This window comes from Balaenoptera physalus (genome assembly GCF_965194825.1).
Source record: "Balaenoptera physalus genome assembly, chromosome: 9".
Classification (NCBI taxonomy): Eukaryota; Metazoa; Chordata; class Mammalia; order Artiodactyla; family Balaenopteridae; genus Balaenoptera; species Balaenoptera physalus.
In genome coordinates, this window is record NC_138888.1 from 30,569,713 (window position 1) to 30,595,615 (window position 25,903).

The 25,903-nt window shown below is 39.8% G+C and overlaps 1 protein-coding gene and 1 pseudogene across 3 annotated transcripts; one reads left to right on the forward strand and one right to left on the reverse strand.

The window, feature by feature from the left end:
* Positions 1-5,044: 5,044 nt before the first annotated feature.
* LOC309666917 (vascular non-inflammatory molecule 3-like) lies at positions 5,045-18,485 on the forward strand. Its single transcript, XM_082475055.1, is given in 8 exon segments — positions 5,045-9,273; positions 9,387-9,428; positions 9,432-9,517; positions 13,250-13,442; positions 15,240-15,531; positions 16,312-16,685; positions 17,370-17,550; positions 18,236-18,485. Coding segments are annotated over 8 exon segments (1,503 nt in total). The 5' UTR covers positions 5,045-9,060; the 3' UTR covers positions 18,358-18,485.
* On the reverse strand, positions 18,483-25,005 carry LOC309666879 (60S ribosome subunit biogenesis protein NIP7 homolog pseudogene; annotated as a pseudogene). 2 transcript variants are annotated; one of them, XR_014268481.1, is made up of 3 exons: positions 24,920-25,005; positions 22,321-24,155; positions 18,483-21,947 (listed from the first exon to the last, which is right to left on the reverse strand). The product of XR_014268481.1 is annotated as a 60S ribosome subunit biogenesis protein NIP7 homolog pseudogene (transcript). The 2 variants fall into 2 exon arrangements; XR_014268482.1 differs by lacking the exon at positions 22,321-24,155 and having other exon boundaries at positions 24,920-24,986.
* Between the last annotated feature and the right edge of the window lie 898 nt (positions 25,006-25,903).

A 25,903-nucleotide genomic window follows, 5' to 3' on the forward strand; every position in this document is an offset into this window, starting at 1 on the left:
TTAACCACTGCGCCACCAGGGAAGCCCCACCATGACTGTTAATGGTAACACTATTTTCAACATTGAGTACCTGCTTTTTTAGTGGTGGTGAATGTACATGTATGTAAATAGTCCAAAATCGCATAATCGTCAAAATTGTGTGTTCTTTTATCTCTTCATAAAATATAGAACATTTCAGATTTGCCAGGTTTCGCTTGAGGATGTTAGACATTATGCAATGGGTTTGCTATGTGTTCTGTGACTCTTGGGCAACGATATTTCACTTCCAGTCGACCGCTGAAACTAAACCCACTGGTTTGAGAAAGATACAAGCAAGGATATCCTCACAGATTCTAAGGGACAGTTCTTCCCTTCATTCACACTTAGAGCTGTCAGCTGTACTTCAACTCATTAAAAATAAAAACAAAAATGAAAAACAAAGAGCACCAGTCGCAAGGAAAATAAAGAGTACTTAACTGCAAAATTGCATCACAATGTTTTAACCCATATCTTGTCAGTGGTTTTCACACACCCACTGTGTTTTATCAAACAACTCAAGTAGTTTCATTTGGCATTGATTTAGGGAACTACGCTTGAGGGAGTAGCTCTTTAGTTTCTAACGAATCTGATGTCAGAGTCCAGTTTCTTTGATAAGCGTCTTTCTGTCTCACCTTAAAATTTCATGTTAGTTCTTGAATCTCCTGTGGTTCTGGAGGTAATAAACAAGGTGCTGGTTTCCACCTATCCTGGATTTCACCAGGCTTCTTCCTAAAATGCGCTGTCACAGCTTCCCAGTTGCGGGCACCTGTACTGCAAAGCTGCTCCTTCAGCTTCAGGTTTCTGTCAGCGCTCACTCTCTGTCTTTTGTTCTTTCATTCAGATAGCACTTGTTGATTTCATACTATGTTCCAGGCACTAGGTACTGGGACATGGTCTATGCATTCTCTTTGATCTTTTTACCATTCATTCTGTGACACTGCCCCTGTCATATAATCTAGTCCAGTAATTTCTGTGATATATTCACAGCCTACTCTGCAAGGATCACTACCTCTACTTTCTACTTTTTTATTCCTTCTTTGCATTTTGACCCATCCTCATGGTGTTAGCATATTCATCTACATAAGTGATTTCCAGTGGCATTTTTTTCTCTGTTTTGACCTCTCTTAAATTCCATTCACATTCTTTAACTCCATTCTGACCATCTCTCTTAGGTATCTCATAGATGATAATGTTCTAAAAAAATCTTAGGGCTGATGCCTGCTTAAGTAAATATGGTCATGACACACACACACACACTCAAACACTTAGCCACACACAGATACCTCTAACAAAGGCATTCTTGAAAAGATATTTGGATGTATTGAATAAAAACAGTAACAACTGGCAAGAGGATTTCTTGAGTTACTGGACCTGGAGACATGAAGTAGTACTTGGAGGAGGAAAGAAGATATTTTAACAATCTCCTAGAGAATTTCCAGGCCACTTGATGATAAGTCGAAGGAGAAAAATAATAGGGATGAACTGCATGATATTAATTTACCTGTCCTCAAATATCTTGTGACACCTCATGTAAATATGGATCGAACAACCCTGATGATAGCTTTGATCAGTTATAAGAGTTGTGAGCCCTTGTTTCCCTGCTCCTCTTATGCACTTTTCATTGTTTTTTATCCCAGATGTTAATTTCTAGAAAGATACGCTAACCTTCACTTGTTCCTGTTGAACTCTCAAAATTCAGTCCATTAGCTGGAGACTGAGGAATTCTTATGCTAAGTTCACTTTACACTATAATTTCAATCTTTTTAATAAAATAAATAATGAAGTATGAAAACATTTTAGGAGATTGCTGGTATTGAGTTTTTCATTATACTGTTTGAAGATGAGTTTCCTAAGAGAGTCTGATTTTTTTTTTTATGAACAAAGAGAAAAGAGGCAAAAAAGGTCAATACTCATTTTTTATGATAAAGAAAAATGGCAGTTTATATATCTTCTAGAATGAGAAGTGCAAATTTAAATGCAGTTACCCAGGATGACTAATGAGCCAGAAGGGCTTTATAAATGAAGAGCGGGTATAACAGACGTATAAAATATTTGAATTCCAGAAGGCTAAAATGGGGGTTTTCATAGACAACTTTACAAGGACACTCATGTGGTTACCAGTGATAGGACAGGAATTTAATGTTTTGGGCATCAGACCTTACATAAATTACACTTCAGGTGGCTTTTCTGTTTGACTTTCATTCCCCACCCACCTGCATTTAGCCTGCCCTTCTCTTATCTGTAATTAGGAGGTCCACCATAGCAACTTCAAGATTACAGGTAAGGTTCCATGTGCTAGAATTGAAAAGCCAGAGCTAAAGAAATCTAAGACTTAATTAAAAATATAAGAAATGGTAGATTTTAAAGCAAAGAATGTGAGGCCTAAAATAAATTATTCCTACAAGACTTTACATCCATTATAAATTCTTACAACCCTCATGGCATTGGTAAGTACTAGTAACACTTCATGTTATAAAAAGCATCACATTTGATATATTTACCACTGAAATGAACTTCTCAGGGACAGAAATCATGCTTACTCACCATGATGTATTTCTAATGTATGGCACAGTGCCTGAAACAAAGCTGCTGAATGAACTAAAAAAAATTACTAAGAACAGAGAGAATGGGTGCCCAGAATGGGTGTCTGTTTGTATTTGGGACATGATAGTTCTGTAGATTCTACTGTACAAGATATAAATCCTTCACTGACCAGATCACGCTTCCAATATGACCATATATGAATTTAGATTTAAGTATCTTAGCAATTCATAGAACATATCAGTGAATTGTGAGAGCATTGTTATTTGGACATGACGGAAAAGCAATTGCTTATAATTTACTCCTGCTGGGAGACATCTAGTATAAACATGCTCTTGACTACATGAAAATAGAAGTAGGAAGTATGTAGTTGGAGGGCAGATATGTGCCTTACTATTAAGTCCTAACTCATGCCTCATGGCTAGGAACCTATTCATCAATTAAACATCTCACTAATTTGAAAGGAATCCAAATATACTAGAAAAGATGGTAAAGTGATAGTACAAGAAATTAAGTGAAAGAATATGTACCCTCTGCCCCGTTTATGGAATAAGATGTTATGAATAGAATGGACTCCTTTTGTATTTCCTCCCAATTGCATTCTTCTCCTTTCCCTGTTTGCTTTTATTAGAGGAAGTCATTATCCTAAGGTTATTTTAGATCATTCCCATGACTTCTTGGTAGTTTATTACATATGTACATAAATACCTTAGTACTATTTTGCATTTTTAAAAATTTTGTATATGTGGCATCAAATTATACATATCATGCTGCATATTTCTTATTTTTACATAAGAAACTTTGAGTTTTATCTACGCAAACGAGCATCAATCTACCTCATGCATTTTCACAGTGTACGCTGTACAGTTGCCTTAGTGTGCCAGTTATTCAGCTATTGTCTCTCAGCTCCAAACCCACCTTTCTGTATTCTTCTTTGTGATGATGAGGCTGGGACTAGGCAAACATATTTCTCCTTTGTCACCTGGCTCCCTGTTAGGTTCTGCCAATAGAGGACGCTAGAGGGAAACAGAAGATTGGACGAGGAGTGGAGGGACTTCCGTTTGCTCACCTGTCAGTGTCGTCCCATCAGCAGTACTGTACCTGACAGCAGTAGTTTGTTCCAGTAGCACTTGGTTCTAGCTTTCAGTTTTTTCCATACTTTCAGAATCAGTGTCATTACTCTCCTTCAAAAATACCAGCACCAACCAGTGTCTCCTCAAGGGATGAGTCCCAGCTCTGTGGAGGTCCCCCTCTGAGGTGCTGGCTTATCAGCACCAGCTGGAGAGAACCCTCTCCCTAGGGGTCTGAGCCTCAGCTCCACGGGGTTCCCTGGAAAGCTTCTAGCTCCTGACATTCTCCTCTTCCCTTTTCTCACGAATATAAGGAGTGGTAGCTGCTTTCCTCAGTTATCCTGTGTGTGTTACCTCAGTGTTCCTCTTTTGTCCTTCATTCATCAAATACCTGTTTAACCAAATCCCTATGTTAAATTCTCTTAAAATAACTGGTGTGGATTCTGTTTTCCTGGTTGCATATCGTCTGATACAATGGATAAGACAATATTCATTTGTCTTCTCTCCTACTGACGAATATGGTGGGCATGGCCAAACCCGCTGCTCTGAAATCTTGGGTAAGCTTGATAATATAGTAAAGGACAAAATGTGGAAGCAGTCAGCTGTGATGCAGTGGTGGTCCCAGGCATGTTGTCATGGCCTCTCACACAGACATCAGTAAAAAAGCAGCAGGCCCATCCTCTGGCTTCCTCTGAGCTGCTATGTTCTTCACTACAGGAGGGCTGCTGAAACCATAAACTTTGGGTGCACCTCTGGGAGAACAGGTTTTGTGGACACTTATATCGTTGATCTCAAATATATACTTTGTGGAACTTATGTGAATTCTCAGTGACAAACTGAATCAAAAGGTAACATCAGCTGACTCTGAATCACCAGTTTCAACAGCCTTTGTCCCTGTATTTGTTTCTGTGGTTTAGTCCAGCTCAATGGATGCTTAGGTTTTTTACTTTGGGGTTTTTTACCTATTATACTTATTATTAATATTATTTCCTATTATAAATAAAGCTTCTCTGAGCATTCTTGTACATATCTCCCTGTGCATCTTAAGAAGTCCAACAACTTATTTTGGATTCCTACAACTGGTCAGGAAGGTCTTGTGCTGGATGGTGATGACGAATAAAACAAAAGTTTCTTTTCTAAGAATCTCAGTCTAGGAGACAGAGCATCACCATCACCATTGTCACTCATTAACATAATAATCAAATATTGAGCGAGTAGAATATGCCTCACACTGTGTTCTGCATTTCCAAGTATCTCATTTAATACATGTAATGAACATCACAGAATATTATAATGGGTCAATTTTGCCTTGGAAGACAAGAGAGTTGTCAGAGACCAGTTGGGTAAGTCAATCAGAACATCCTAGGTAGAGACAGTCATGCATACAAAGACATGGAAGAATGGCATGCTGCAAGTAGAGAACAATATATTGAGGCTGGGGGAGGGTAAAAGGAGGAAGGGTAAGGAGAGACAATGAAAAAATTTGAGGCCAGAAAGATAGGCAAGGGCCAGATCATTGAAGCACAAATGAAGTCTGGACTTTATCCTGAAGCTAAAAGACCCATTGAGGGATTTTAGAGTCAAGTATCATGATGAAGTAAATAGTTTTAAAAATTACTTTGCACTTTTATATACAGAATGAATAAACAACAAGGTCCTACTGTATAGCACAGAGAACTATGTTCAGTATCCTATGATAAACCATAATGAAATAGAATACAAAAAAAGATTGTATATATATGTATAACTGAATCACTTTGCTGTACAGCAGAAATTAACACAACTTTGTAAATCCACTAAATTTCCATAAAAAATTACTTTGCTAGTAGTTTGGAGGATAGATAAGAAGGGAAAATTCTAAATGTAGGGTAGCCATATAAGAGACAATTTTAATAGTTCCCTCAGGGTAGTGGTGGCACAATAGCACATTGAGGAACATCAAGGTGGCCAAGGCCAATACAACTGGAGCCAAATGAACATGGAGGAAATCACTAGGAGTTGATGTAAGAAGTAATAGAAGGCTGGATCTTGCAGGCATTGCAAGAACTTGGCTTTTTACTCTGAAAAGTGAAGTAGGAGGCCTTTGGAAGTTTTTGAGCAGATTGACACAATTAGTTTTACATTTTAATAGGATCACTCTAACTGCTGTTGTGCAAAAGTAGAAGTGGTACCAGAAACAGGTAGCAGGGTATTGGAATAACCCAGGACAGAGATGATGGTGGGCTTGGACCAGAGTTGCAGTAGTGAAAGACCTCCTGATTGAAAGTGTATAGAGTGAGAGACAAAGATAGAAGGAAGGATAACTCCAAGGGCTTTGGCCTCAACAACTGGTAGTTTACAGAAGCCATTAACTGAGATCTGAAAGACTGACTTCAGGAGTGTCGGAAATGGAAGGTCAAAAGCTCAGTTTTGTTTATGTTGATTTGATACGCCTTTATATATCCAACTGGAGATTCTGAGCAGACAAAAGTTTTAGGACACAAAAGTCTGGAGTTCAAGGAGAGGTCTGAGATAGAGATAGAGATCTTTGAATCACTAACATATAAATGGTATTTAAAGCCACAAAATGGATGAAATCACCTAAGCAGTGAGTGTAGATAGGAACAGAAGATTTCTAAGAATTAGGCTCCAAAGCAAACATCGTTGAGAGGTTAGGGATGATGAGAAGGAAGCAGGAAGAAAAAAGGCCACAAAAAAACTCTGAAGTAAATAAGTACAAAAACCAAGAAGAAAGAATGAGGAAAAGCAGGAAATTGTGGGCAAAGAAAGTGCTTCAAAAATGAGGTAGTGGCAGCTGTGTCAAATGCTGCCAGCATGTCAACTAGCTTAGTAACGCAGAGATCAGTGGTGACCTGGACAAGGTGGTGAAGTCATGGGGACAAAATCCTGATGGGAAGGAAGGAATTAAGACAGAGAGTATACACAACCATGTAGAAGAGTTCTGTTGTACAATAGAACAGAGAAATGAGACGGGAACTGGAAGGGGTTGTCAGATCAAGAGAGGGTTTTGTTTTGTTTTTATTTAAGGTAAGAAATACAACAAGATATTTGTATGCTGATGGAATTAACCCAATAGACAAAGAAAAATTGATGAGAAGGAGGAAGAGAGAGAATTTCTAAAGCAATGTCTTTGGGATCCGGTGAACAAGGATAGGGAAAGGACGTAGAGAGGGGCATGAGCAGTCATTGATAGTGAGAGGAGGGGAGGTGGACTTGATAGGCATGGATGCCGGCAAGTGGACTGATGCTTTGTAGGAGCTTGTGGAAGTCTATTTAGTTGGATAAACAATCCTGGAGTTCAGGAGAGAAGTTTGAGCTAAAGATAGAGACAGTAGTTTTCAGTTCATAGAGGGTAGTTAAAGGTATGAAGTAGAAAAGGATCTGCTATGGGGGCAAGACGGTAGAATACAGAACGAAAACTAATTAATAATGTGGCTACTGACCATAAGTGCATTCAGGGTTCAGAGAAGTGAACAGCAACAGAGGTGAGAGGTGAGAAACCTGAGTTGGAAGGTCAGGATTTAGCGAGGAATCAACCCAGGATCAGAGCGGTAGTAAGTGTATTAAAATATAATAAGAAGGGTGGTCTTAGCTAAGAACAGGAAAGATAAAATGGGACTGAGTGGGAGAAGGCTCTGATTGTCTGCCTTGATTTGATATACACATGGGAAGCATTTCACTTAATGAGAGCAAGGGTTAAGGGAACTCAGTAGTTTGCAGTATTGATTGAAGATTAAGTTGGGAGGAGTGAGATCAGAAGGGCTGATGGAGGGCTTGTAAGAGTAACTCTTGGCCACAGAGTCAGGACTCTGATGATAAAAATAGAAAGCAAGTTTTATAATGGATATTGGAACTAACGACCTGGGGAGAGCCAACAAACTTAGAGATTTTATTCTACCGGCCCTTCTCCCCTTTAAAATTTGTACCTTACATATTTAAAGGCAGAATTATATTTATTTTAATACAAAACTTTAGACTCTAAACTTCCTAATCCCACAATAACTTTGAAGTGTCATTCAAATTAGGTACTTGAATGTTTACGTTCAAACCTCGTTTAAATAATTTGCATCCACAATCCCTATTCCTTATGTACAAATGAGGCAAAGGCATTACTAACGACACTTGGTAACGAAATATTTAATGTAAGTTTCTATTGATTTCAACATAATAAAAAGTTGGTACACTTCCTGATATTAGGGAGAGTGAAGGGAAATTCCTTTGTTTCTTTTTGCTTCTATTCAGAAAGTCAGGTCGACTGAAGCAACAGGTAGAATTTCAACTTGACATATGAAAATAAGTTCCTTCTCATTATAAAGCAATTTATCTGTCTTACACAGGTCTCGTCTTGTCCTTGAATATTTTTTTCTGAAATGAATTTGTGTCTGATGGATATTATTTCATAAGGACACATGGAAACTCACCAGGGAGTCTGGGAGAATAAAGGCATATTCAGATAATGAAAAAAAGTTATTAGAATTAAAGGGCTTAAAATTATAGAACTGAAGCAACTAAAGAAAAAAAAGGCACAAATATCCCAAACCTACCAGTTTCCCTACATCAGACGAGGCATAAGGAAACAACCTCTTCAAAATTAGATTTTGAGCGATGTGCTAGTATAAGTATTTAGGGAAAAGGGGTTCACTTGAAAAATGAGCATATTCTATAAAGATGAAGAAATTGTATGACCCCAAAGCCTAGCTCCCTGGTTTTCTGCACATAAACTCCACAGCATTAGCTGGGTTCCCGAGAGGTCTGGAGTTTTAACCTGGTGGGCACTTGCCATCATTGATCACGTTATCATCTATCTATGTTTTGCACAGTGTTCAGGTAACGTTCTAATATCTCAGATTATTAGGCGGTCTTTCCCGTGTTTTCTGCTGATAGCCTCTTATAAATGCGAACACTAATGGTCACTGGTCATGAACATTGAGTTCAGTCATTAGCATGTATACTTTGTGAGCCATTTTGTGAGCTCTGTTAAAACCAGGGCTTGCCTAACACTCTGTTCTGTCTCTTACAGCGAAATATGTAAATTTTCACAAATTGTTGCTACGACAGCTCTTACTACAGTGATCCCATATTGGTCCTATTAATGGAAATATTGAACTACCAGGAAAATATATTTTATTAAAAGAAAAGAGTTTAACAGCCAGTGTGTTTTGGAATGGGGTGGACTAATCTGGTTGGCTCATTAACTCCACTTTTAGAGTTGGGTCGACCTCTGAACAATGCCAGCAACAGCATCGGACACTTGAGTCAATCTGATTATGTACTTCTTTCACAATATTCTTTCTCAACCCCGTGCTGCGTAATCTATTCATGAGCAAGTGAAGATAGGTGGTAGCGGACAGGAAGGTCTTTAAAATAAAAGTTTTTCCAGTGATACAAAGTACAAGAACCTGAGTTTATCAAAGCACACTAAGTTTCAGCTATGATTATATCATATTTTCCAAAATGTGGTGCCGTTTTAGCCTTCTTTGTCCTGAGTGTTGGTGCACTGGACACTTTTATCGCTGCAGTGTATGAGCATGCTGTTATGTTACCAAACAGAACAGAAACTCCTGTGCCAAAAGAAGAAGCTTTGCTCCTGAGGAGCAGGAATATAGATGTCTTAGAGAAAGCAGTTAAACTGGCAGCCAGGCAGGTATTGCCCTTTCTACACTGGCTGGGATATTGGAAAGGAAATTTGGAACTTGATAAGAATGTGAGTGTTTAGAATTTGGGAGAAACTTTTTTGCTCCTACTTGTTTTGAGCAGGGTGCACATACCATTGTGACCCCAGAAGATGGAATTTATGGCTGAGTCTTCACAAGGGAGACCATTTATCCCTATCTGCAGGATATCCCAGATCCTGAAGTGAACTGGATTCCATGTAGAGACCCCCAGAGATAATATCATTACCCTTTGATTTTTTTTTAACATCTTTATTGGAGTATAATTGATTTACAGTGATGTGTTAGTTGCTGCTGTATAACAAAGTGAATCAGCTATATGCATACACAGATCCCCGTATGCCTCCCTCTTGCGTCTCCCTTCCACAACATTTGTCTAAAACCAAAGGGTAGCAAGAGGAAGCAGCTGCCCTTTGATTTTAAACAAATGTAGTGATATTGTAACAGCAAGTTCAGTAAGCTTGACTAGTATTCCTGCTGACAAACAATCAGTCTGTGGCACTGGATTTAGACTTCTCTAATTCTTCATAATGTGTACCATCTGGCTTGTCTCCTGTTTGGTAAATGACTTGAGAGGATGATGTTTGGTTGGTTATTTATTGTAGTTTTCTTTCATGAATAGTATGTGTACACACAGTTTTTATAACAGATGTGCTTAATTGGGTTTCAACAAAGTGAGAAAGTCGTGATATCTAGGACTTACGTTCTCAAATGTAAGTAAGCAGGTCCACCCATGAACACCTGCCTCCTCTGCAGGAATGGTAAAAAGATGAATGGGTTTATGTTCCCAAAGGGCTTTGATATCGGCATGCAATGTAATCAGTACTGTGAGCGGAAATTGCCTAGGACTTGAAAAAGGAGGTGCTTTTTCTGAGACCACATTCTTCCACCTCCTGACTGAGTGACGTGGGCCAGACAAACTATTGACATCTCGGTTTCTTTATCTGTAAACCAGGGATAATAAAATTTCCTTTCCCACTTCACTTTACAGAGTAGACACACAGTATAGGGAATTCCTTGCTTGTCCAGTGGTTCGGACTCCATGCTTTCACTGCTAAGGGCCTGGGTTCAATCCCTGGTTGGGGAACTAAGATTCTGCAAGTCGAGCAGCGCGGCCAAAAAAAAAAAAAAAAAAAAAAACACCCCCAAAATGAGAGCAAAGTGAAGTAATACATAGAATCTATATACTATGGTGCCCTCTTCAGTGTTAGCTCTCACTATTACTTTTTTTTAACAGAAGGAGCGGGATCTGAACTTTTGCTTTCTTGTCCTTCAAGAAATTTAATAATTGTTTATAGCTGTAGTTTAGGCATAAGTTTCTTAAAGAAAATCTGTATAAAATATAAGAAAGATTTTTGAAAATAAATTATTTTACGTGTATTTACTTTTTAAAATAGTTCATATGTAATCCCTTTAACTGGCAAAATCAATGCATTAAAAAGTAATTTAATTTGCTAATTTTAAATTTACATGCCTCTGTTCAGAACTATTATCTAGCACACGAAAAAAGAAACTTCTTAAATAATTTTGACCACTTGAAATCAGTTGGAAAGTCAAGTCCAATGTTGCAACATAAGAGCTCTATTACGTGAGTCAGGTCTCACCCCGGGATTTTCACCTTTGGAAAATTTTTCTCTGAATGTTGCACAGTCTGTGTTTATAGTAATCACGTAATTATGACTCAGTTTCTACTTGATTATGGGGCTTTTCCCAGAGCAGGAAGGACTCATTATTTGCAGTAATTCGAGAGGCTTATACTGAAATACACTCTATTTGCCTTGGCTGATAAAACTGACTTTCTTAGGGGAAAGATGTCCTGAAGCCTGATAATTAGTCTCTGATGAATTATTGTAAGTAGGGAAGGTAGGTGACTGATGAAACTTTAATATTACTGAGGCTTGCAGAAACTTACTCAAATGGCAAGCTTTTAACTCTGTGTTGTAGAAAAGAAAAATCCAGTATTTAATATAATGCTAATATTGGTAAAGAGAGCCACCGTTTCTTTCCTAGTGTCATTTATCCCTAAAAGGGGTAATAAAATTCCACAGTCATCCTTGTGTATTTAAGTACTATCATTTAGAATACTGACACATGTCATTCTTCCTGGGCTTGCCCCATGAGGAACTAATAGGAAACATTAAAGTACCCTAATTATTTAGCCAAAAAAAAAAAAAAAAAAGAAAACCAAAATAAAATATATAATAGTTTTATTAAGGCCTTAATGAATATGAATGTTGACAATATTACCCTGCTTTTCCAGAAGGCAAAATGAAAGAAATGGTCACAATCTCTTCTTTCTATTCAAAGATTAGTTCAACATCAATTGCAAAGGGACTGAGAAACCACGGAGAGTCTGAATGGTCTCTACAAGCAATCAAGTCATCAGTGTTCTGGGCTGTCTTCTTGTAGTTACAAAATCCATAATGGCCATTATTTATTTATTGAGCACCTGCTTGGTTCCAGAATCTGTACCTGGTACACTATGCACATTATCTCATTCAATTTATGTAGCAGGTATAACTATTCCCATTTTATTTTATGATTTTTTTTTGTTTGTTTCTTTTTATTTATTTATTTATTTATTTTTGGCTGTGTTGGGTCTTCGTTGCTGCGTGTGGCCTTTCTCTAGTTGCAGCAAGTGGGGGCTACTCTTTGTTGCAGTGCACGGGCTTCTCACTGCAGTGGCTTCTCTTATTGCGGAGCATGGGCTCTAGGCACATGGGCTTCAGTAGTTGTAGCACACGGGCTCAGTAGTTGTGGCATGCAGGCTGTAGAGTGCAGGCTCAGTAGTTGTGACTCGCGGGCTCTAGAGCACAGTCTCAGTAGTTGTGGAGCACGGGCTTAGTTGTTCTGCGGCATGTGGGATCTTCCCGGACCAGGGCTCGAACCCATGTGCCCTGCATTGGCAGGCGGATTCTTAACCACTGCGCCACCAGGGAAGTCCCTATTCCATTTTAAATGTGAAGAAAAGAAGGGAGCTTAAGGTTTCACAATTGGTAATTAGCCTGGCTGGAATTCAAACACAGCCATTTCCACTGAGCCATGCTAACGGAATGGACTCTTGAGTGCCTGGAAGCACCATCTTATACTTGAAATTTCCAGTGACTAGTGAATCCACTTCTTAGTGTGTTCTGGTTGCTAGAAATTTTAATCTTATTTTCCACTGAAATCATCTATCTATAACTTCCTTTGGGGTTCATACTGCACCTATCGTATATTAAGATACGTGACTCATCTTCTTCAAATTAGAGACTTTCAATTATTTGAAGCCAGCTATAATCCCACCTATTTCCTCACCTCAATCCCCTCTTATTTCTAGGGTAAATATCCCCAAGGTGGGTGGTTTGGGCATTACTCTGAAAAACAATTTCATAGTCTGTATTTATCCCAGGGTTTCACACAAGGGCCCTCTAAGATAGAAGGGAAGCTATTGTGTTGCACTGACAAATGGGGACACTGAGACTGCATAGTGAAATCCTTTTTTCCTTTTCTTTTCTTTCCTTTTTAAAAATATTTCTGGTACCTAATGCTGCATTTGTTCTCTGTAGAAGATGATCTGCCTGGGACCAACTCTATACTGCCTTCTAGTAGGACTGTGGCTTGGATTATGGAAAAGGTCCTCCCCATTAGAAAAGTGTTAAATTTCAAGCCCTTCATTTGTGTTCCTGGGAGAACGTCATAAGAAAATATGTTGCTTCTCTTCTTTCTCCTCTTCCCCCTCAATTTGCTCTGTGCTTCAGTCTTGCACTGCCATCTTGAATCTGCCAATTAAAAAATAGGTTAGTTTTCATAAAGAAGATTGTATTACATGTGAGTTTTTAAATCTTTACTGTTGATTCTTAACCTAGAGCTGTTGTGTGTTATAGGTAACGGGCAAATAAAGTATCACTTTGGAAGTTCCAAAATCACTAACACACAGTGAGTTTAAGGCAATATCTATTGAATTAGGTTTGGCCGCAGCCCAGTGCAAGAAAGGCTCAGCTGTCTGGCCAAGGACAATTCTATCTACATTGTGGCAAATATTGGGGACAAGAAGCCATGCAATGCCAGTGACCCTCAGTGTCCCCCTGATGGTCGTTACCAATACAACACTGATGTGGTGTTTGATTCTGAGGGTAGGCTGGTGGCCCACTACCACAAGGTGAGAATTACTTGTGTCTTAGCTAAGCTCGATTTACTTCTTTTGTTTGTGATAGCTAGGTATACTTGTCTGTGAATGCCGGTGAGGGAACTGTTGTGAATGCGTTTCTGAATTATTACACTTAGTTGAAAAACGGATTTAACTTACTTTGATTTCGTATAAGGGTTCTGAATTTGAATTAGTCATAAAATAGAATCTAGCAGACCATTAAAGCAGATGTGCTAATAGCTGCACGAGGATTTTAGTATTCGCTGAGAAAGGAGAAATGCTCAGTTTCATCACAAGATTTAGTACTAGAGTTAGGTTTTTGACCCAATTTGTTGACATTTGGTATTAAGCTGTAGTCATTCATTTCATTAGGACTTTTTTGATTGCAATGATAGAAAAACCCCCCAACTGAAATTGGCTTAAAAAAAACAACACAATTTCCTTGCTTAGGTACCTGAGAAAATATAAATCATAGAAAGGGTAGGTCTAGTTTCCGATGCAGTCTGTCCCTCAGAGGCCCAGAAGATGTCAGCCATCCCTCTAGCTCTCTTATTCCTTTGTAACAACTTTTTCCCAGGATGACTGTCCTTTCAGAAGCCACACGGCTGCTCATCACAAAGCACGTATCCTAATAGCAACAAAATCCGGAGGAAGACTGCATTTGTCTTTCCTAGAAACCCTGCAAAAACCTTAGCCTTCCTTGACTCCAAATCAGCCACATGCCGCCCTCGAGTCGGTCACCTGGGGATGAAGGATGGGCTACCCCCTGAGCCGAGGGCCGAGGAGCTTGGGATGCTCACTGGTCGGGTGGGGGTGGGGTGTTGCCTGAGCACATATGCACACATCAGGCCAAATGAAAACGTGAGCAGAACATAAGGCTGTTCTCCTGAGCCCAGGGTAGTTGGAGTTTGGGATCAATAATCAGGCTGGAAAAAAAATTCTAATGGCTTACTAATTAACAAGGTTTAGCTATTACATTGTCTAAATTAAGTTCCAATTATATAAACCAAGCAGTACCATGGGGAGACATGACAAAGTTTATTTTATTACCGTTTATTTTATTACCGTTTATTTTATTACCGTGTTAGACTTCACACGGACAGTGCTGTTGGTATTTAAAGAATAGAGTGGAAAACCATCAGAAATTTGTGAGGTTCAAAATTTCAAGTGATTTTAAGACAAATATTCACCTTTTAAATATCATTTGTCGGGGCTTCCCTGGTGCCACAGTGGTTAAGAATCCGCCTGCCAATGTAGGGGACACAGGTTCAATCCCTGGTCCGGGAAGATCCCACATGCCACGGAGCAGCTAAACCCATGTGCCACAACTACAGAGCCTGTGCTCTAGAGCCCGCGAGCCACAACTACTGAGCCCACGTGCCACAACTACTGAAACCCGTGCACCTAGAGCCCGTGCTCCGCACCAAGAGAAGCCACCGCAATGAGAAGCCCGTGCACCACAATGAAGAGTAGCCCCCGCTCACCACAACTAGAGAAAGCCCGTGCGCAGCAACGAAGACCCAACGCAGCCAAAAATAAATTAATTAATTAAAAATAAATAAATATCATTTGTAGATATGAACTCATTGGTTGATTCATAGGTTGTGGGAAAATGAAGTGTTTTGATGAATGTCACAGTGAGAAAACTCACAGACAGTGGTATACTGGGTATAATTTACACTAATTTATGTGTAACAGTTTTAAGTATGCACACCAACATGCGCTCAAGAAAAGATTTTGAAGATATTGATCACTTCTACTTGACAGTTTTCTTACTAATCTTCCCCTTCTTTGCGTTTCGCTTAACAGTACAATCTTTTTGCACCTGAAATTCAATTTGATTTCCCCAAGGATTCAGAACTTGTGACTTTTGACTCTCCCTTTGGGAAGTTTGGCATTTTCACTTGCTTTGACATTTTTTCTTATGACCCAGCTGTGATGGTGGTGGAAGAGTTTCAGGTTGACAGCATTCTCTACCCCACGGCCTGGTACAACACGCTGCCCCTCCTCTCGGCGGTCCCCTTCCACTCGGCATGGGCCCGAGCCCTGGGAGTCAACCTGCTTGCTGCCAATACCCACAACACGAGCATGCACATGACACGTACCTCACCCTGGTTCTGCCCCAACAGGTAGCCACAGTCTTGGGAAGCCTTCCTTCATTTTCAAGCCATGCTTTTCTTTAAAGGTTCTTCAATTAACTCCAACGTCACAAAATTAATAAGAGCATGGGCTTCTATACCAACATTATTTAAGGAACATTACTCCTGGGAGTAAAGAAGGAGGCAAACATTATATTCTCAATTTCACGCGAGGGGAAATCGGAGTTAGAGAGAATTCAAGTTACATAAAAAAAGCAAAGCCAGAGCTAAAGAATGCTGCAGCTAACATCCATGAGTAATATTGAAATAGATCTTGCTGTTGAGGTGATAAAATCACTTTAGACTTAATCAGGTTTTTAGAGTTTATCCTTTATGGTATCCACTTTCAAGGTAAAGCAGCCTCCCCTCTTGACTGGTTTGTTGTTCACTGATCCAGGTGAAGAATCTCAAACACAAATAAATTAGATAGGTTAGTGGAGAGCTAAAATTGTTCTTCATGTTTGAGAAATTTTCTGGTTTACTGTTAAGTTGGCTAAAGAAAGGGGAGTTTAAGTTAAAAAAAAAAAAGCTATCAAGTCATATAGTTTCAGTGTAAGCAGTCCCATACGGAAGACTCAGAGTCAAATTGGAATTTAGGTCAATGTAAAGCTCTCTCCCTCCTTATCTTGAAAATGGTTATGCTTTCATAACTTTATATTTCAGTTCTTACGGAAGTGATTCTATTAGTTTGTCACCATGCAAAATTTGAAACCAATGTTTGTGTTTCTTTATGTCACCCGTAGGCAGTGGAATCTACTCACCGGAGGCTGTCAAGGTGTATTACTATGACATGGAAACAGAGAGTGGCCAGCTGATGCTCTCAGAATTGAAGTCCCGGCCTCGAATAGAAGCCATTTACTCTGCAGCTGTTCACTGGAGTACTTATGCCAGAGGTGTCAAGCCATTCTCATCTGAACGGTTGAGTTTTCCAGGGATGACTTATTTTGATGCATTCACTTTCACCAAGCTTAAGAGAAACACAGGAAATTACACAGTTTGTCAGAAAGACCTGTGTTGTCACTTAACTTACAAGATGTCTGAGAAACGAACCAATGAGGTGTATGCACTAGGTGTCTTTGACAGACTTCACATGGTAGAAGGCCAGTATTACTTACAGGTAGAAACACCCGAATATGTTAGAATGGCTCTTTTACTGATTTGTCTTCTAGGTCATCATTGCATTTCTTTAAGGTTTGTGCTGGATTCAGTTAACTGGAATGGTGTTACATTTGTCACTGAACTTTTCTCCCTAGAACACATTATTTGTTCAGTCTTAGTGAGAACAGAATTAGAGCTGCAAGGTAAAAACATGAAGCAGATTGATTAGTTCTCAGCAGACTGGGTTCAAGTTTAAAAAGCTACAACCCCCATATACTCTCTTTTTCTGTCAGGTAACTTTAGAGCTGTGTTTTGCAAACTGTCTTCAACTAGAGTCCAGAGCAAGAAGTCCATTTCACATCATAAACAAGCGCAGTCAAGATGTATGAGTGAGTTAAAAGAGATACTTAATTGAAACAAACATTTTATAAAATAATTCAAATCAGAATTAGAAATAGCTATAATTATATCCAACATACTCTAATTTTGAAAATTCTAGTCTTCTCCATTTTGCTTCATTGAAAAAAGGGCTAATCTTGACTCACTAAATTAATTTTAGGATTCACTAATAGATTATGAGCTGCAATTGAAAAAAAAACTACTTAAGAGGCAACCTAACAAATATTCTTCTATTCTGTGAAATTGTATTTTTAGCTGAGAAAATATTTCCAAGATTTCCAACCACTTTTCTTTTCCTACACAGGTATGCACATTACTGAAGTGTCAAACCACTGACCTGAGAACTTGTGGAGAGCCTGCGGGGTCAGCTTTTACCAGGTTTGAAGAATTCTCCCTCAGTGGCACATTTGGAACGAGTTATGTTTTCCCACAGATCGTTCTTAGTGGGAGTCAGCTTGCCCCTGAAAGACATTATGAGGTAGGAGATTTTCAGGAGGATAAATTCCTTTGAACAGATGCAGTAGACTGGCATAATGAAAATCGTTGAAATAATGAGACAACATGGCAACATTGTCGTTCACATTATTCAAGCAAATTATACAAAGAAACTATGATATGGAAGACAAGTTGTGGTTCTAGACTGTCCTTAGGCTGTGGTGGAGAATTTGGGGTTTATTTTTCTACATAAATGTGATTTTGAGATACAAGGGAACAAGGAGATTATGAAAGAATTAAAATAAAAATATTGATTGCCAATGATAGCCGGCAACTAATGTTTTCTCTTTTTGCATAGTGGAGAAGGTCCAAGTTGAATACATTAAATAATGCATCTATAACTTATTTCATGGGTGCATTATTCTGCGTAGTTATAATAATGATAGTAATAATTGATACTTTGTATAGTGTTTCATGAATTAAACAAAAAAACCCTCATTTTTATACATTATCTTACTTAATCCCCAGGGCAATAGATTTATTTGCTACACATTCATCCAAAGTCCCTCTGATACTATTAGACATGTAGAGCTGAAACAGGGGTCTTCTGACTCCAAATTTTGTGTGCTTTTGACTATTTCATGTTGCTTTTAGAGATGTTGTCAGAGAAGCCTTCTGGGCTGGAACCAACTCTGCATGGAAGTTAATCCTTTGCTTTCTTTGATCGGGTTTCAGGAGATGGACGTCTGCAGAGCCGAGGCAGAGCCCCTTTGCCTTTCTTGGTTCTGGCCCTGTATGGAAGAGTGTTTGAGAGGGACCCTCCGCGCTTAAGTCAGGGAACTGGGCAACTACCATGATCCCCTTCACCGCCATCCTTTCAGGATTAGCCTGGCAAAGAGAGAGGGAAAAGAGAGAGTCTTTAGTGTCTGTTTAGAAGAGATGTCATCACTTTTCTGAAACAACAAACTTAAGAAGATTTAAAAAGCAACGGATGTGTGTGCACATTTTCCATATTCATTTCTGGGAGCTGCATGCGTCTTCTGCGTGGGTGCACTTAAGTATGTGTTAGTATGTCTATGTATAGTGCAACATGTATTTATGGGAGGGAAGCCTAAAAGAGTCCTTTTGTGGTAACTTCTCTGACGTATGCAAATATTGTGTCTCTCATTTGTAAATGCACAGGGTAAGCGTTGAAAATGCGGAGGGTATTTGGTCCTAGTCTTTAGGATACAGGAAGTTAAAAAACAAGGGTATCTTTTAAAGTAATTATGAATGACTTTTGTAACAAATTAAAATTGTTCCATTATCTCTTTATTCTACCTTTATGGAATATTTGTATGGAAATTAGATACTTGTGAATGGAAATTTAAAAAGAGATAAATGAATAAATGATCTCCTTCAGACCACACGCTGTTTCCTTCTGAAATTATTCTTTCCTAAAATTTACCCAATCCTGGTTAAACCCCCTCATACTCACGGATTTGTTGCCAGACAGGAGCTTCCTCAGAAAAGACTACCCTGTTACCTTTCTCCCGGTTACCTTTGGTCCCTTGACCCTGGCGCCCTGAGTCCTTTCCCTGGTTTGTCACTTATTAACTCTGGGAAGAGACACACATGAGAGCAGGAGGGCTCTCTAGGATGTGTGGGAGAGGTTGGGGATCACTCTGAGTTTGGGGACACCTTTCCCTTCCCTTAAAACATATGACAACTGCTTTCCTAATCTTTTCCCAGGTGTTTATTTCTACTCGGTTTAATTCAATCCAGTTCCAGGAAGCCAGAGACATTCTGGGCAGCAGAAAATGCCCTTTGTCTCTCTGTTTCCATTTTACTCGGAATCTCTCTCCAGGGGCTACAACACTCGATGTCTAGGATGCTACCTATGCCCTAGACTCCTCCACTTGTGCAGGACGTGACCTTCTTCCCCACAATGGCCTCCTGTTGGTTCTTTCTAGGCTTCCCTCTCTCTTCTAGACAGTTGTTGGAGCTTGCATTAGTACCTGGTGCCTCTAGCTTCCTCACCACCCCTCACCCCAGCCATCTTATATAAGCTGACCTCTGCCCTTCTCTAGTACTGGGGTGTTCTCAGCTCTTACTCACTGGGACTAAACAACCCAGTGCCCCTCTGAAAGTCGTTTTGCCCCTTATCTTTTAATATCCCACGTCTTTTATTTCTTTGACCGCTTTTTTTGTCTCTCACCCTTCTCCCCCTAATTCTCATTTTATTTACTATGACATAAATGAGGACCTTGCTAGACTCAGCCCTCACAGCTGTGTCTTCCTCATTGAAATTCTTTCTTCGGAGAGTGAAGCCACTCTTCTGGCTTCAACTAGTGTTTCTGAGGCAGCAGAGTATAATTCACTGGTAGGCAAAAAAAAAATTTTTTTTTTCATGAGAGACAGTTCAAGCCACATAATAATGATTTGAGGCTATATTAAAAAAATAAAAGTTTTATTAAGTCTTATGGCAAACATACATTCTTACAATGTAAACAACTTTATCAATCAGATTAATGTCAATAGGAAATTAACACAGTGTTCTAGCCATTAAATATATATATATATATATTTTGTAATTGAAAAATGCTTTATTTTTAGAGATGTCACCTTTGGAATTTAAATTAAGCCGTATATGCACTAAAGAAATTGCTTTACAATACAGGTACTTAAAATTTTTTTTGTCTGTGATGTGTTTTTCACTAAAAAATATTTTAATAATTCTAAAAGTAATTTTGGAAGGCATGGGAGAAGGATGGAGGAGCTAAATTATTATTTCAGGGTCTCTGATTAGTGCTTTTTGTCCAGTCCACTCAGGTAATTTAAGATTTATAAGAATATATGTATAAATGAATCACTTTGCTGTACACCTGAAACTAACACAATATTGTACATCAACTATACTTCAATAAAAATTTTTTTTTAATTAAAAAAAAACCCAAAAGATTTATAAGAGAAATTGTTTTAGAAATCAAGGTGATAGAAATAACATTCAGCCTGGGATCATACCATTCAAGAAAAAGAGCAAGAAAACCACTTGTAAAAACCAAGATAGTATAATCAAAGTATATTCATAAGATCCTACTCTTAGTAACAGAAATACTCAGTATAAACATTACAAAAATAATTCTTACCATTTATTCAACACTATCATTTGCCAGGCACTGTGCTAGGTGCTTTACGATCATGATTCCTAATTCTAAAAACTATTCTTAGGAAGACGGCTAAGCTGTTTTTTGAACCAGAAGAAGGAAATGAAGCTTATTAAAGTGTAATGACTCATCTAAGGTTATACAGCTGGTAGATGTGAGAACTGGTGTTTGAATCCAAGTTTTTTTTCCACACTACACAGCACCTACCATATAGAAAATCGGCAGAATAAACTGCTCTTACTATTTTATCCAAATTTCATTTGTAAAATCCCAGACACGACCTACTATTCTGATGACAATATCTATCTTTCATAGTATTAATAAATAATTAAGAGAATTCATTACGTTCTTATCACGTGTTTGGAAAACAGTGTTATCACAGATAACAATAATACGCTATTCTTGTCCTCAGTTCCAACAATTTAGAACCTGTTACTCAAAACAAGAAGCCCTCTGATTCAAATATAAAACACAGTATTCTAGTTAGTCATAATCACAGAGATCCGAAACCCCGTTTTTGAACCATTTCTGCATAATAAGAATCCAGCCTGCATTTGTCCATAATAGAATATTAAACTAAGAAGTCCCTGAAGAGGTCACAGTGTTGACAAAACTCAACATGATGGTGGAGGTTACAAAGACACAGGAAACAAAGCTAGGCCCTTTCACACAGCCACAAGTCCTAGCCATGATTTCGTTTTAAGTCAATGTCTCTTCATGCCACACGTATTCCCCAACGTCTGCTTGATGAAATACCACAATCGCCATGGGGTCTACTTTCCTGCAGTCTTGTATAGACTCTGCTGCCATCCCAAAACCTAAAGGGATGTCTGCCATGGAGTACACCACGACTCCCTGGTACTGAGCAGTATTTTCAGCAATTCGACCAAGTCCAGATTTCAGCACATGGTTCCCATACAGGAAGGATTGCTCTGCTCCAGGTTTTATCCACACTTTATACTTGACATAGGGTGCTAGGTAATCCAGAGCTGTGATGTGCAACCGAAACTTGTGGGTCTTGGTGAATTTTCCAAAGCACGTCCCCAGAGACACCAGCTTGTCACCGGAGATATTGGTGGCCAACTTCAAAATCTTCTCACTCACGTAGTACCCCCGGTCGTTGTGCATCCTGAAACAGTAGGTGCCGTCGGGCCTGTCGACCAGCAGCTGAAGATTCTCCCAGATGTATTTTGCTATCTTCTCAAACATTACACTCGTCTCCTCTTCAGTCAGAGGCCTCATTTTCCAACTGGGTTGGAACGCCGGATCCTCATGCCTCAGTAGCCATTAAATATTAATATCTAGGTGCATATATTTAGAAGCAATAAAGAGATAGATTTCTAATCTTTTATCACACACACTAGAATTCTGACTCTGATCCTACTTCTGATTACCAGCTACGATTTTGCAGTGTGGATTTTTTCCCAACACCACCTAGCAAATTTCTGACACTAGCTGGGTGTCCAAGAGTTCAATTCAATTCTGACACCATCTACCTGCAGATAGCGTTAGATCCCACAAGACTGCCCTCTCCCCATGTCAGACTCTGGTTGCAAGCCCAGATTGTCCCCTGTCCTTCTGACCAACTGGCTGTAGATTAGAAGTTTCATGGACCTTCTCCTTAGGTTTGATGAATTTCCCAGGATGCTCAGAGAACTCAAACAGTTTACTTACTTGATTACCGGTTTATGACAAAAGGATATAACTCAGGAACAGTCAGATGGAAGAGATGCATAGGGTGAGGTATGGGGAAGGGGCTCTGAGATTCCATGCCCTCTGGAGCACGCTACTCTCTCTACGTGTCTTCCTGTTCACAAACCAGAAAGCTCTCTGAACCCCATCATGACATAGGTATGACTGATTAAACCATTGACCGTTGATGATTAAAGCCAGTCCCTAGCTCCTCTCCCCTCTCTGGAGGTCAGGGGGATGCAACTGAAAGTTCCAAGCTTCTAATCACTTGGTTGATTCTCCTGGCAACCAGCTCCCAGCCTTAGGTGCTTTCCAAGAGTCACTTCATTAACAAAACAAAAGACATGTTTATTGCTCTCATCACAGAAAATTCCAAGGATTTTAAAAGCTCTGTTGAGGATAAAGACCAAATATATATTTCGTATTATGAGTCACAATACTGCACATAAAACACGTGTGTGTGCACAGATATACACACGTGTTCAAATGGCTCCTCAGAGTCCACCAGAAGTCCACAATTCTCATCTCATCTCATCCTCAAAACCACCCTGTGAGATCAGCATTTTGTTGACCTCCCTTAAATCAGCTGGATCAGCTGGGAAGATAACTGATAAGGGAAATAAACTATCCTGTGTCCCACAGCAAACTAGTGGCAGTGCTGGGACAAGAATTAGTCTAATCCCTTAAACGCCACATTTATTGTTTCTTTTGTGTACCTGTAGGCAGATAGGATAGGGGGTCCCCGGAGGAAAAGAACCAGACCTAGCTTTCTTAACATGAGAGAAGCCATTTTAGACCTAAGCCATTTTGTAATCTAAGCCTGGCCACAATGCTTGTCTTTGCAGAAGAATAGGTCTCGGTAGATAATGGTTTTAAGGGAACAAAGGAATTAAAGAAAAAACAGCTCTTACCAGGCCAGAAGATAACCATATCGGAGACAATATATCAGTTGTAAAGACTACCAGTTCAGTTTCAAAAGTAAAGATCAGCCTTAAGCACATTCTTGAGCTGTTTTGCAGGATCCAAACCCCCGATGAGCACTCAACCACCAGGCTGACTAGAACCTAAGTAAGGATGATGCTGACCTTTCCTAACCCTCCTGACTTCAGTCAACTAGAGCCTGGACTCTACCAACCTTGGCCCCTAGTCTGTGCTGAATTCTTCTTTGCTCAGGGCCCTTCAGGAATATGAATGTGCCCTTAGCTTAAAACTTCCCCAGTTTTGCGGTTTGGGAGACACTGCATTGGGAAATATCCCCGGTGTTCTTCTTACTTGTTGGAAATAAAAGAATCCTTCCTTCTGCTCTTTGGCTTGATTGCATCTTTTGGCTCAACACCCACCAAGAGGCAAACCCAGTTTGGAGGTAACATTAGGGGTCAGGAGATTCAGCTCAGGCATCATAGCGGAGGCTATTGGTGTCCCACCAGTTCTAATTTAAGCTGATGGATGGCATTCTACTGCAAGAAGCACAATTGTCCACCTAAAGGCTTCTCCCAGCTGGTATGTGCCAAGGTAGGCCAGAAATGCCAACTTGATGTGGTAGTAAATGTCAGGGGAAGGGAAGGGTTCTATAGCCCAGTGATTAAATCTCTGTCTTGTAGTGGGCTTGTGTTCCTGAGCTGTGACCTTCACAAGTGTTTCTTAGCTGTTTCCTTTCCCCTTAGTGGAGACAGGCAAGCTAGAGGGGGTTAGAGATGGGATTTTCCCGTCCCCCAGGAAGGTTAGGCTCTAGTAAATTGTTTCCATGGAAGGCAGGCTTTGGTTAAGAGGACAGAATGCTCCGGACTTATTTCAAAGTAGGTGTATTTTTCCTCCTCCTAGAAGAAGCACAAGGTGTTTTATTTCCTCATTATTCGCCCAGAGAACCTGGTTGGGCTTCTGGAGTGAAAGTCACAAAAGTGTGAGGGTCCCCCTACCACTGAAACCTCCTCCACCTCCAGCCCCCATTTGTATCTCTCGAGCTTGCCCACGCTGAACCTCTGGCCATTCGTCAAAGACAGTTGGAGTGACCATACCAGGACTGGCTCCAGCAGTGGACTTCTGCTACGGGCAAGCCTGTCTCTCTAACTCTGGGGGCAGTGATTTGTCCTGTGAGTCCAGTTCTCTGATGTACCTAAAAAAGTTGCTGCTTTTCAGTTGTTCAGCTTTTTTCTTATTGAGAAAATGGTAGAGATGACTTGCAAGCTCTTTCTATATCAGACTAGAAACACAATAGGAGATTCTTATTTAATATTTTTATTCTAATAAGATCAAAGAAGTAATTTTTTTAATCTCCTGGTGACTTATTCCAGTTTTAACTTTTCTTTCAGAGCTTCCTTTATAAATTCTTATGGAATGACTGCATCTCCTTGTAAAAAATTAATCAACAGAAACCTCAATTAAATAGAGCTGGAAGACCAGAAGGGGGAGTTCTCGTGCCCCGTGACAATAGCAGAGCCAAACAGGAAGAAGACCACTTCTCTTCTTCCTGGCAAGGACTCAGCCAAGGAAACGCCACGTACTTGTTGTTTACTCCAGCCCTCTCAGCTTCCTTTTTCTCTCTATGTAAGCATTCTCCTTCCCTTGCCGTGCGGGGGCTCACCATGGTGGCAGATCCTGAATTGTAGTTCTCTGCAGATCCCGGATAAACCCGTCTTTGCTGGAGAAAGATCTGGTAGTCTGTTTTGGGTCAACATCCTTGTGAAGTATGCGTATCCCAGCCACCTGGGCAGGGAAAGCCCAAAGGAGGTCAGCAAGCAGAGAGAGCTGGTATTTGCTATAGACTTAGGAAGACCAGGCAGACACAGCCTCCTGGCTACTTTGGCAGCCACAGAATAAATTTACTGTAGTCCTGAAGTAAAAAAAAAAAAAAACATACATACCCATCTGCAAATTGAACTATAAAAACACCATCCAAAGTGAAATCTAAAAACAAAACAAATAATCATAAACACTAATTCTGTAAATATAAAATATGTTACACTTAATTCACAAGTAAAATAAAATTTGCCTACTTATTCCATACCAAAATCTATAAGCTCTCTTTCTATTTTCTATTATTTTCCTCTCTTCTCTCTCCCTCTATCTCCCTCTTATTCGCCCTCTCATTCTTTATACTCCCCTCTCTATGACTCGTATGGTATGCAGCCTCTAAGATGGTCCCCAATGATCCCTGCCTCATTCATGCCCTTGTGTAGTCCCCTCCCAGCAAGTGTACTGACTTGCTTTTCATGAATACAATACAACAAAAATGATGGGCTGTCACTTCCCAGACGACAATACTAAAGACGATGACTTCTGTCTTGGGTGGTGGGGTCTCTTGCTCTCTGGCTTTGAGGGAACCTACATGCCATAACGTGAGTGTTCTTTTAGTGTGGCCTGAGGCCTTTGTGGCAAAGAACTTATTGGGCCATAACCAGTGAGGACCCAATGCCTGCCATCAGCTGTGTGAGCCTGGAGCTGAGAAGTGAATCTTTCCCCAGTCAAGTTTTGAGGTAACTGCAGCCTTTGCAGACTTGTGAAAGAGACCCTGGGCCAGAGGAACCCAGCCAAGCTGCCCCAGGATTCCTGACCCACAGAAAATGTG